The following is a 12,214-nucleotide window of genomic DNA, read 5'->3' as shown; positions in this document are numbered from 1 at the left end:
AGTTTCTAGCAGCTCTAATGAGCAGTACAAGAGCTCACAAAGGGAAAATAGCAAGTGTAGTTTCCTGGCAAAAAGAGTTTGGGAGAAACGTTGCCTGTCGTTCTTCTGGACGTGGCTGCGATGTCCTCTGTTCGATTAGGGTGGATCTTCCTCTGGAATCACTGAGGTTTTCCACGGGCATGTCTCAAGTCTCACAACTCTAAAATGCAGACTAGAGGGGTGAAACCATTGTGTAGGGGTTTGGAAAGAGTAGACGATGGGGCCAGGATTCAGCAGTGGGGCCCATTACATGTCAGCCCATTACTGACAGGTCGTTCAAGGGTGTGAAAATGTCGCCTGTTGCTCTGCATTGAATTAAAGCTAGACTTACCTGCCTCGAACCAGGCCGTTCCTCATCACTCATAGCTGGGACCGGTTTGCATGCCTTCACTTCAGGGCCCTTTGGTTTGCATCACTGCACGTGGACTGTCTCACTCACGTCCCCCCAGGCTCTCCACGTGTGTGGTACCAGCGACTCAGCCAATTGCCACCTTTGATGTCTGCCTAATGAGGATGTCATTTCGTTCCACCTTTCAAAGGGTACCACTTGAAAATCTCCTCTCTGGCCTCCAATGATACTCCAGCTCATGGAAACATGGAATTTAGAGAGAGAGAAAAATAGAGATCATTTGGCCCAGCCCCCTGTTTTACGTTCCCACATTCATAAGTGAGTTTCTTTAAGCCCTACCGTGTGTTCCATTTGATATCACATGGGAAGAGGACAATGGATCTTTTTAGATGCCTTTGAGCCATGCCAGGGAGCAGACACTGAGAATTCCAAAACCCAGGCTGAAGTTAATGAGTCAGTTGACAGAGATTAGGGACTGCTTGCCCAGAACACCTTCCCAGGCCCTCTGAGCAAGTAGATCTGATTGCAGATGAATTCGGTTCGATTCAGTTACATAAATGAAACAACATAAAATATCCAGTAAGTGAAGGCAGGTGCATAATTAATTGCAGCCCTTGAACTTAGAGGAATGGCTGAAGTAAGCAGAATAACCAGAGGTCTTGGCTATATTGATGTTTGGAAGGAAGAAAGAAAGAAACCTCTTGGCCTGAGAGAACAGAGAGTGGATGTCAGCTCAGATGGGCTCTTAGGAAAAGGGAAAAATGGAAGAAACTGTATAACAGACATTAAAAACATGATCAGTTCATTAGAGATGTAAATTTCTCAATTATGTGAACCTTTTAGGAAAGATTGTTTTTTGTGATAGAAAATCTCAAAGCCTTTAGATAAATTGTTTATAAAAATAACATAAAAACTCACAAGGTATATATAAATCAGTAATTAGATGGAAATGTACTTACATGTACATATTAGAGAAATATCAAATATTAATGTGCCAAATATACAAATCAATAAATTATAACCAGAGTAACAAAGTGAGATAGAAGAAAATGAGAGGAAGAAAATAACAAACATATGAACAGAAATTAATGGTATTGAACCCAAAGTAACTTATAGAAAAGCCCAAGAATGGTAAAAGCTGGTTTGTTACACTAAATTAGATTGATAAGCCTCGGGCAGAGGTAAGCGTGAACAAAAATGTGGAAAAGCAAGCCATGTAAGTAAAATAGCGTTGTCAGTGTTACAGGGATGAAAGTTAGGCTTTCAGAATAGAACACAGAGCCCTAGGAGAGACCATGTGTATATGGAACAGAAGTAGCACAGGTCAGTGGCAAGATAAGACTACCCATAGTGATGCTGAGGTAACTGACTGACTGTCTAGGTCTCAGAAACTGAGATTCCTGCCCTACAGCATACTCAAAAATGAATTCCAGATCAATGAAAGACCCAACTATGAAAAACAAAATTTAAACCATTTTTAAACCATGGAGAATCTGCTTTTGACCCTGGAATAGTTGTAGAGTTCTTGACATTAACCACAAAGTGAAATCCATATAGAAAAAAAAATTTACAAGTCAGATTATATTAAAAGGAAAAGTTTCTGAATGATGAAGGACATATTAAGCAAAATTTTAAAAAATAAAGCTGAGAAAATATTTATAATTCACATACCTGACCAAAGATTAGTATCCAGGATATATTAAGAATTTCTACAAAACATTAAAAGTAATATCCAAATACAAAAATGAGCAAAGAATATGAACAGGCAATTCTCAAAGGAACACATGGGAATCACCATTTATACATATTAAAATGTTTCATCTCATTAATATTAAAGCTATATCAGATACATTTCACACTCATCAGATTTCCAAATTAAAATATCTGATAAAGTCAAGTACGGGCCAGAATATAAGGAAATGGGAACACTTGTAGATTGAAACCAATGTTGTTGATTATTGCTCTTTTGGAAATCTCTGGTAAATGTGGAAATACGAAAACTTCTAGACCGCAGCAGTTCCTCTCTTAGAGATTGAGCACAGAACAAGACGTTTCCCATGAAACAGTACACATGTCTTCATGGCAGCATTGTTTATAGTCTGTAAGCCTAAAATGATAACTTCTGACAGATGTGTACAGTGGGATATGATGTGAGCGGTTAACATAAACTAATCAGATCTAGTATCTAGTTGTATGGAAAACATAATGTTCAATGAAGATAAAAACAAAACTACATAAGTTACCAGACGTAGAATACCATTACATAATTTTTAAAATTCAAAACAAACACATTTTTATGTATGCACACGTAAGTGTCAAAAGTCTGAAGATGCAGTGAGAAGGGTGCCCCTCAGGGACCGTTAGCTTGGTGTCAGGTAAGGCACGATGGGAGCGGGAAGGTGTTTTTCCCAGTTTCTTAAATTATGCATGAGCGCTCAGTCGCTTCAGTCGTGTCCAATTCTTTGCCCCCCTGTAGACTGCAGCCGGCCAGGCTCCTTTCTCCGTGGGATTCTCTAGGCAAGAATACTGGAGTGGGTTGCCATGCCCTCCTCCAGAGGTTCTTAAATTATACTTCTGTCTTTATAATATAATGTAATGAAATGTGACATAATAAATTCATGTGCGTTGTAATAAAGTGCTCTGTTACATAACAATATCCGATCTCATTAATCGGTTGTCACAAGGCTAATTTCTTAAAGATCTAAATTCTCTGACCTCAAACCACTTAAAAATAAAGTCTCACGATGGCATATATCAGAATGATTTCTCAAAAGACACAATAGCCTTAACCAGAAGCAGAAGCTTTGACAAGCTGTCATGTCGCTGCAGCATTTTCTCCAACGAAAGGGAAGGGAACTAACCACTGTTAGAGTAAGTACCCCTTTTTGGAAATAAAATCATATTGAAAACCTTCTTTAGATTTTTCCCAAACCTGAGTCTCATACATGTTCAAAGATGCCAGCTGAAGGCTGCTGAATGTTCTCTAATCCCACGGCCCTTCCTTTCTGGAATTCCTCTCAAGAACACGTGTGAGAATTCTGACCATGTTTATCCAGCCACTGCGGTACTGGAAGAATGTCTTTGTCTTAAACCCACGTCCATCCTGTGAGTAGCAGCAGCCCGTTTGCAGTGTCCTTGGCATGGAACACACGACAAAGGGTCTCTCTCTGCTTTCCTTTGTTTATTAAGGGGACGGCTCTGCTGACTGTAGATCAGAGAAGATGGGAAGATTTGAAGAGTCGACTGAAGATAGCACAGCCTCTTCATCTGCCACCTCGCCCGGGTATCAAAGATGCTCTGATTTTATTCATGTTGGGCACTAGTGTTCCTGATTCCCCAGGAGTCTAAGATTTCAATTAAAATAATAATCGCGAGGCCACTAGGCGGTTCTGCATAAGTTAACATAGAAACAGGCTCCAAACTACAGATCTCTCCGTAGGCTATTAAAATCAACCACCCAAAGGCCATGCTTCAGTGCTCTCAGGATAAGCCTTAATGAAAAAATGAATTTTTAAATAAAATATATTTGTGCTTGCCTTTTAAACACGTGAGTGAAATGTATTAAACTGACAGAAATTGAATGATGCGCTTCTCCTTCCAATACAGACGGCTTCATGCACCGTCTTTTTAAATATTCAGACCCAGCCATTCCTGAAAAACACTTTACAAGCGATTGAACTGTAGGAGAAAAAAAAAAAATGTAATGGGTTTTAAGATGAGCATTAAAGAAAAATGAAAGGCAAGAATGTAAATGTGACCTATGTCTAAAAGGCCCTTGCCTAAACCTTTCTGTTTCAGATAATGATGGTTTTAGAGCTAAGATGTACGACATAACCCAGCATCCATTTTTTAAGAGGACAATCGCATTACTGGTCCTGGCTCAGTCGGTGTTGCTGTCCGTCAAGGTACTTTATTACACCCCTAAAGACCCTGGGAGTGAAATTGTTTACTCATCGGTGGGTCCAAGAACATTTCAGGCAGCCATGTCCAGTTACAGTCTGCATTTATAAAAAATTAAAATTCGCAATTGTGTTCAGATGGGAGGAGGAGGGGCGAGTGTTCCTGTGTTGATGGATACGGACACAGACCTGAATGCTGTTTCTGTTCCAGTGGGACGTCGAGGACCCGGTGACTGTCCCTCTGGCCACCATGTCGGTCGTCTTCACGTTCATCTTTGTTCTGGAGGTACATGGGTCAGCTGGAGCCGGGGTCCACAGCACACCTTCTCAACAATCTCCTCCTTCAGGGGCACTTCCTTTCTGCTATGTGTTCCATGGCTTTTGAAGTCCTCTTAGAGGGAAGGGAATGGCATGCTCTTAGAATATTTCCTTTTCAGGCTGTTCTAGCTTGAACAAACACTTCACTTTATATTTCCATTTTTTTCTAACTACAAGAATTGCTGACTGCTGTTGATTGTTGTATCTGAACGGCAGCCTGTCTAGTTAGGTGAGTTCCAATACTTATAGTGAACGGCACGAACCAACATCATTCAGGGACTCAAATTGCAATGTGGTGGCAAAGGGAGTTGGCCCAGGCAAGATTATTTGAATATATGGCCCATATCACATCAGTTTCCAGTGCAGTCCTCTTTGAAAAGCAAGCAGATTTTTTTTTTCACCCTGTACCGCTTGATGTTTCCCAAAATCTATGGCCTTTTACTTGAGGAAGAAAAATGTCCTGCTATCAGAACTAGTCTAACTAGTCAGAACTAGTGTCCTTCTTCATAAAAGAAGGAGAAAAGAGTGTGGAGAATATAGATTTGCATATATGTGTGTATTTATTGGAGAAGGCAATGGCACCCCACTCCAGTACTCTTGCCTGGAAAATCCTATGGCTGGAGGAGCCTGCTAGGCTGCGGTCCATAGGGTCGCTAAGAGTCGGACACGACTGAACGACTTCACTTTCACTTTTCACTCTCATGCATTGGAGAAGGAAATGGCAACCCACTCCAGTGTTCTTGCCTGGAGAATCCCAGGGACGGGGGAGCCTGGTGGGCTGCTGTCTATGGGGTCGCACAGAGTCGGACACGACTGAAGCGACTTGGCAGCAGCAGCAGTGTGTATTTATATATATATTTGTTGTTGTTATTTAACTGCTAAGTTGTGTCCAACTCTTTGCAACCCCATGCCCTGTAGCCTGCCAGACTCTTCTGTCCATGGAATTTCCCAGACAAGAATTCGGAAGTGGGTTGCCTCTTCCTTCTCCTGGGGATCTTCCTGACTCAGGGATGAAAACTTGGCAGGTGGATACTTTACCACTGAGCCACCAGGGGAACCTGTTTATATATAAACACACACACGTATATACCCAGAAAGAAAGAAAGTGAAAGAAAGTGAAGTCGCTCAGTCGTGTCCAACTCTTTGCGACCCCATAGAGTGTAGTCCACCAGGCTCCTCCGTCCATGGGGTTTTCCAGGCAAGAGTACTGGAGTGGGTTGCCATTTCCTTCTCTAGAGGATTTTCCCAACCCAGGGATTAAACCCAGGTCTCCCGCATTGTAGGCAGACGCTTTACCGTCTGAGTCACCAGGGAAGCCATTAACGCATCAGTAATAAAGACTTCTTTTTGGTTTCTACATCCTTTAAAATATAATGTGCTTCAAGTTAGGACATCTAAATATGTGCTGTGAACACCCAGCCTCAGCTCACCATCTTCATCGCTTTCCTCTAGGTTACGATGAAGATCATGGCAATGTCTCCTGCTGGCTTCTGGCAAAGCAGGAGAAATAGGTACGATCTGCTGGTGACGTCACTGGGCGTTGTCTGGGTGGTCCTTCACTTCGCCCTCCTGGTAAGCACATCACTGAAGTTCATTTTAGTCGGTAATTTCAGTTCAGGTAATCCTGTTTCCAGTCCCATTTCTGTCCAGACCTTGCTTTAGGATGGGATTTCTGTGCTCAGAAAGATACTGGGTGTCCTCAAAACAGTTGTTACCTTCAGTGTCAGGGGCTGTGCCAAGCCCAGGTGGGCTCTGAGTCACCCAGACTCATTTACATGACAGATGGTTCAGAGTGTTAAAGAGCTGCAAGTCACTATGCCAGGAATCGAGAAGAATGTCATGGGCAAGACAAAGACCGTACTGCTGTCAAGAACCTCACAGCCTGGAACTTCGGACCTGTATTCATCAAATGCTACTGGTCATATATATATATATATATACACATATACACATATATATGTGTGTGTGTGTGTGTGTGTGTGTGTGTGTGTGTGTGAAAGTTATGGCCAACCTAGACAGCATATTAAAAAGAAGAGACATTACTTTGCCAACAAAGGTCCATCCAGTCAAGGCTATGGTTTTTCCAGTGGTCATGTATGGATGTAAGAGTTGGACTATAAAGAAAGCTGAGGGCCGAAGAATTGATGCTTTTGAACTGTGGTGTTGGAGAAGACTCTTGAGAGTCCCTTGGACTGCAAGGAGATCCAACCAGTCCATCCTAAAGGAGATCAGTCCTGGGTGTTCACTTGAAGGACTGATGCTAAAGCTGAAACTCCAATACTTTGGCCACCTGATGCAAAGAACTGACTCATTTGAAAAGACCCTGATGCTGGGAAAGATTGAGGGCAGGAGGAGAAGGGGATGACAGAAGATGATATGGTTGGATGGCATCACTGACTCAATGGGCATGAGTTTGAGTGAACTCTGGGAGTTGGTGATGGACAGGGAGGCCTGTGTGCTGCAGTCCATGGGGTCACAAAGAGTTGGACATGACTGAGCGACTGGACTGGACTGATATATACGAAATTTAGACAGATGGTACTGATGAACCTCCTTTCAGGGCAGGAGTAGAGACGCAGAGAACGGATCTATGGACACAAGGTGGGAAAGGGAGAGGGGGATGAACTGATAGAGAAGCACTGACATAAATCCACTACCATGTGTGACACAGCTGCTGGGAAGCTACTGCACAACACAGGGAGCTCAGCGTGGTGCTCTGTGTTGCCCTAGAGGGATGGCATGGGGGAGAGGAGCACAGGGAGTTCAGCGTGGCACTCTGTGATGCCCTAGAGGGATGGCATGGGGGAGAGGAACACAGGGAGCTCAGCGTGGCACTCTGTGATGCCCTAGAGGGATGGCATGGGGGAGAGGAGCACAGGGAGTTCAGCGTGGTGCTCTGTGGTGCCCTAGAGGGATGGCATGGGGGAGAGGAGCACAGGGATCTCATCGTGGCACTCTGTGATGCCCTAGAGGGATGGCATGGGGGAGAGGAGCACAGGGATCTCATCGTGGCACTCTGTGATGCCCTAGAGGGATGGCATGGGGGAGAGGAGCACAGGGATCTCAGCGTGGCACTCTGTGATGCCCTAGAGGGATGGCATGGGGGAGAGGAGCACAGGGAGCTCATCGTGGTGCTCTGTGGTGCCCTAGAGGGATGGCATGGGGGAGAGGGAGGGGTACCCATGAGGGAGGGGATATATGTATACATATAGCTGATTAAGGTTATTTACATCAGAAACTAATGCAACATTGTAAAACAATTATACTCTAATAAATAAAGCTAGTTTGAAAAAAATAAAATGAAAAAAAAAAATGTGTCAGACCTCTCAGACCTTGTAGTTCAGGTAAAGGATTGGGTCCTCATCCTGGGAGCGTGGGGTGTCATCCCTTCCAGAATGCAAAGAAAGAAGGTATCTACACTAGGCTTTGGGCTCACACAGCAAGAAGGAGCAGCAAAGTCCATGCTTGTCTCTTTCTCCAGACAAATTGTAGCCAGAAGCTACTCAGTCCAAGCAGGACGGTGAGTAAGCGTCCTAATTCTGGATGTCCCCAAAGAGAATATCTCATACCTGCAAGACCAGCTCACCCTTCTGCCTGACTGCTCCTGCCCTTCTCTGAGAACCTGTGGTCCTTGAAGAACATTCCTTCTCCGTTCTGTTCTGCAGCAGACTGTTGTGAAGGAAGGTGCAGTCCTTATTCCCATCCCAAGATGCTCCTGTGCAGACTCATTCATTTCCTTGTTGTTGATGTTGTTCAGTTGCCAAGTCATGTCTGACTCTGTGACCCCATGGACTGCAGCTCGCCAGGCTTCCCTGTCCCTCACCATCTCTCAGAGTTTCTTGAAGTTCACGTCCATCGCATCAGCGATCCATCCAACCGTCTCATCCTCTGTCGCCCTCTTCTCCTTCTGCCTTCAGTCTTTCCCAGCATCAGGGTCTTTTCTAATGAGTTGACTGTTGCATCAAGTGGCCAAAGTATTGGAGCTTCAATTTCATTTCCTTGCCCCTCACCAAGGAGCTTCCCTTGCCGGGGACCCACCTGTGATGGGCGTCATTTGACTAAGCAAAGTTCCCTGGGGAATAATCAAGCTTTGACATCAGCTTAATGCCACCGTTGTCACTGAGGTTGTAGCTGGTGGGCTTTGTTCTCAGATGAAGCTCTCTTCATCATGGACCACACAGACTCATCTCTTGCTGCTAATCACATGCTTGAAGAAAGAGCTGGGTGTGTTTCTGAGAGGGAGGGGACTTCTCTGAAATCAGCGTAGACTAACATGGATGCGGCCGGCTGGGCTCCAGAGGAGACCTTCACAGAGAAGGAAGCTGGAGCTGACCGCACAGTCTCTTTCTGCATCAGCACCCCATCTGGTTGGAAGAAGAAGCCGGGATCCCTTTATCTGCTGTCTCCCTCGACTTCTTCCTGTTGCATTGTTATCCTAGGGACTTCCCGCCCCTGCAAGGATCTGGTCACTATTTTATCAATATGTAAAGTCAGTTTTAAAATACAGAGTTCAGCTGAGCGACACAGAGATGAAAGTTCCATTTAAGGTTTGATTTTATAGCTAATACTTATTCATGAGTTTTGGCGGTGACCTTTTCAGCACCTTTTTAAGATAAATTTCTTAAGAGGAATTTTCACATTTTATTAAGCTCATTATTCAGTAGACTTCACAGAAGGCTTAAAATGAAAGATGGGACTGTAACAAGATCTTTCGTGCAAATTACAAGGGGCTCTCCATTTAAATTGCAGAACGCGTACACCTACATGATGGGAGCGTGTGTGATTGTCTTCCGGTTTTTCTCCATCTGCGGGAAGCATGTGAGTACCTTTTGAAGATGCTGTCAAAGGTCACATGTACACCAAAGGAAGGAGAATGACTAGCTGGCTGTGGCTGCCCTTCTGGGTCTCTAGGGCTGCAGCTGACAAATTCCTAGACACCATAAGTCAAAATGAGCAAATAATGAAATGAATCGGTTGCTTAGTTATCTTGTGATATGTTTCCTGACACTTGTGTTGTTTTATTGATTCTTCTCATTTGCTAAGTGAACTCAGTCATCATTTAAAGATAACATATCAAGCATGAAAGCAAAAACTAATGGTCTTTCTCAATGCTTATTTTTATTGTTTTTATTTTTCATAGAGGTAAGTCGTCTGGGCGGGGGGTGGTTCTTTCCAGATGGGGCTGGTGGTGAAGAACACACCTGCCCATGCAGGAGACATGAGAGATGCGGGTTCAATCCCTGGGTCAGGAAGATCCCCGGGAGGAGGGTATGGCAACCCATTCCAGTATTCTTGCCTGAAGAATCCCACGGACAGAGGAGCCTAGTGGGCTACAGCCCATAGCGTCACAAAGAGTCAGACATGACTGAAGTGACTTAGCACACACACACACAAGTCATTTTCAATGCAAAGAAGGAGAATCTTCAACAAACATTCATGATCCTGTGATTCCACATTTCTTGATATCCTTGTTAATGCTCAACACATTACACGTGTATTTTTCATGTTTAAGGCACGGTTTCCTTTTTTTGTTACTCACTTTATCTCATATATAGTCCATATTTCCACATAATCAATATATTTTGTATTTGATGGTTATTTGGTATTTTCCATTGTTCAGGTTTTGTTTTTGTGAATGTCTATTTGTATAAGAATCCTGAGTCTACTTGCTTTCAGCCAAAAATATACAGAAGGCATCACAGAGAATCAGTGAGCAAGAGAAGAGAAAAATGGGAGGCTAAAAATATTGGGGTGGAACTTTCATTAATTTGGCAAAAGAGGCTGAAGTTTGAGATACAAGTAGAATTTCTCTATGTCAAATGATTTTAATAATATTCAAATTTAATACCAAATAGCAAGCAACTTCCAAATGTTGTTGTTCGGTTGCTGAGTTGTGTCTGACTCTTTGCAACCCCATGGACTGTGGCCCACCAGGCCCCTCTCTCCATGGGATTTCCCAGGCAAGAATACTGGAGTGGGTTTCCTTCTCCAGGGGATCTTCCCGGTTTCTTTACCACTGAGCAAGCAACTTTCAAATGATATCCTTGTAAATCACTTTTGTGTCAGACTGCTTAAATGGTATGTCCTTCCCAAGATGGCTTGTGAATTGAATATTCCCTGTATCTCTCTCTTTTTCTCTCTTTCCCCACCCCATCTTCAAATCCTTCCTCTGCATTCAGGTAACACTGAAGATGCTTCTCCTGACGGTGGTTGTCAGCATGTATAAAAGCTTCTTTATCATAGTGGGCATGTTCCTATTGCTGCTGTGTTATGCTTTCGCTGGGGTTGTCTTATTTGGTACTGTGAAATATGGAGAAAACATTAACAGGTTGGTGTATATTTATCTTTGTATTCAAATAGTAAACTTTTTTAGTAATGAAATCATGAGTAAATATGTACATGTTTTAAACAAAGATAGGGAAGCAATTATTTGAAAATTAAAGTAAAATGACCAAATTTTAAATAATGTTTTTCTCATTGAAAACAGTATGCATGCTTACTTTAGAAACTTTAGAAAATTCAGAAATAAAAGAAAACAAAAAGAACTCATAATTCCATCCCCATGCAGAAATAACCACGTCTAATGCCTGGTAAATTCCAGAAATTTTTCTATTACATACTGCCAGAAGTGATATATTATTTTTTTTAATTAAACAATTTTGAGATGGCTCTGGGATTTTTCCTTTTTTTAAGACAAGCATTGTAATTTAGAACCCACAAATGATAATTATACATGAAAAGCATTTTTCAAAGATTGTCTTAAATTTCGTGGAACTGTATCAGAGTATTTTTTCTGAAGTCCTAACAGAAAAAAAATTAAATGTATCATGTTGCAGAGACTACTTATTTGATACATGGTGGTTACATCTTTTATAGCATAATCCTTGTAAAAGAAGGAATCAGTTTTAATTGTCAACGCTTGCTTTCCCAGTCATTCAAGATGAATGGCAATAAATTGTTGGCGCTGTGCTAGGGTTGAGCTATTGAGATAGCTCTACTTGGAGGCAAGTATAAATAACAAACAAATAAGAGGCTGTAACCTTTGGAAATGGTAGCTTAGCAACCAAATTTGCTCCAAAATCCACCTGTTTTGATGGTGACAACCCTTCCTACTTCCTGACAAACCATATCACTCACATTGTTTGTTTGCTTTTCCTCAAATTAGGCATGCAAACTTTTCTTCAGCTGGCAAAGCTATTACTGTACTGTTCCGAATTGTCACAGGAGAAGATTGGAATAAGATCATGCACGACTGTATGGTAAATGTCTCTTCATTACTAAGAAAGCCTAGACTTAGAAGCAGATGAAACTCCTTGGTGATGTAATGGCACCATCATTCTTGTAGTGTCAAGACTGTATACAAAACACATATCCTGGCTCTTTAATCCATAAAGCTGCATCCTCTTAAATTACAGTATATACACACACAAGAAAGATATCCAGTGAACCCAACTCAAGCTATTGTAGTTCCATTCAACAAATTTGTGTCATTTGAGCATTGTTCTGTCCCTCCGTCTTTGACATTCTGGCAGTCAAGTTCAAAGAGGAGAGTTCCGATTCTTTGATTTAATTTTTTCAACAGATACTCACTAGACCCCTGTTTTTGTGT

General features: G+C 42.4%; 1 protein-coding gene across 1 annotated transcript in view; it reads left to right on the top strand.

Moving 5' to 3' along the window:
• Positions 1 to 12,214, top strand: part of NALCN (sodium leak channel, non-selective) — a 302,068-nt gene that overhangs the window by 271,713 nt on the left and 18,141 nt on the right. Inside the window, exons 31-37 of the mRNA XM_027557923.1 lie at positions 3,578 to 3,671; positions 4,187 to 4,293; positions 4,499 to 4,573; positions 6,058 to 6,177; positions 9,355 to 9,423; positions 10,785 to 10,933; positions 11,771 to 11,864. Coding sequence (XP_027413724.1) covers positions 3,578 to 3,671; positions 4,187 to 4,293; positions 4,499 to 4,573; positions 6,058 to 6,177; positions 9,355 to 9,423; positions 10,785 to 10,933; positions 11,771 to 11,864 — 708 coding nt within the window. The remainder of the gene's footprint in view (positions 1 to 3,577; positions 3,672 to 4,186; positions 4,294 to 4,498; positions 4,574 to 6,057; positions 6,178 to 9,354; positions 9,424 to 10,784; positions 10,934 to 11,770; positions 11,865 to 12,214) is intronic.

The sequence above is a fragment of the Bos indicus x Bos taurus genome, chromosome 12 (assembly GCF_003369695.1).
Source record: "Bos indicus x Bos taurus breed Angus x Brahman F1 hybrid chromosome 12, Bos_hybrid_MaternalHap_v2.0, whole genome shotgun sequence".
Taxonomy (NCBI): domain Eukaryota; kingdom Metazoa; phylum Chordata; class Mammalia; order Artiodactyla; family Bovidae; genus Bos; species Bos indicus x Bos taurus.
The sequence above is the reverse complement of the archived record's forward strand: the minus strand, read 5'-3'. Positions and strand labels throughout refer to the sequence as shown.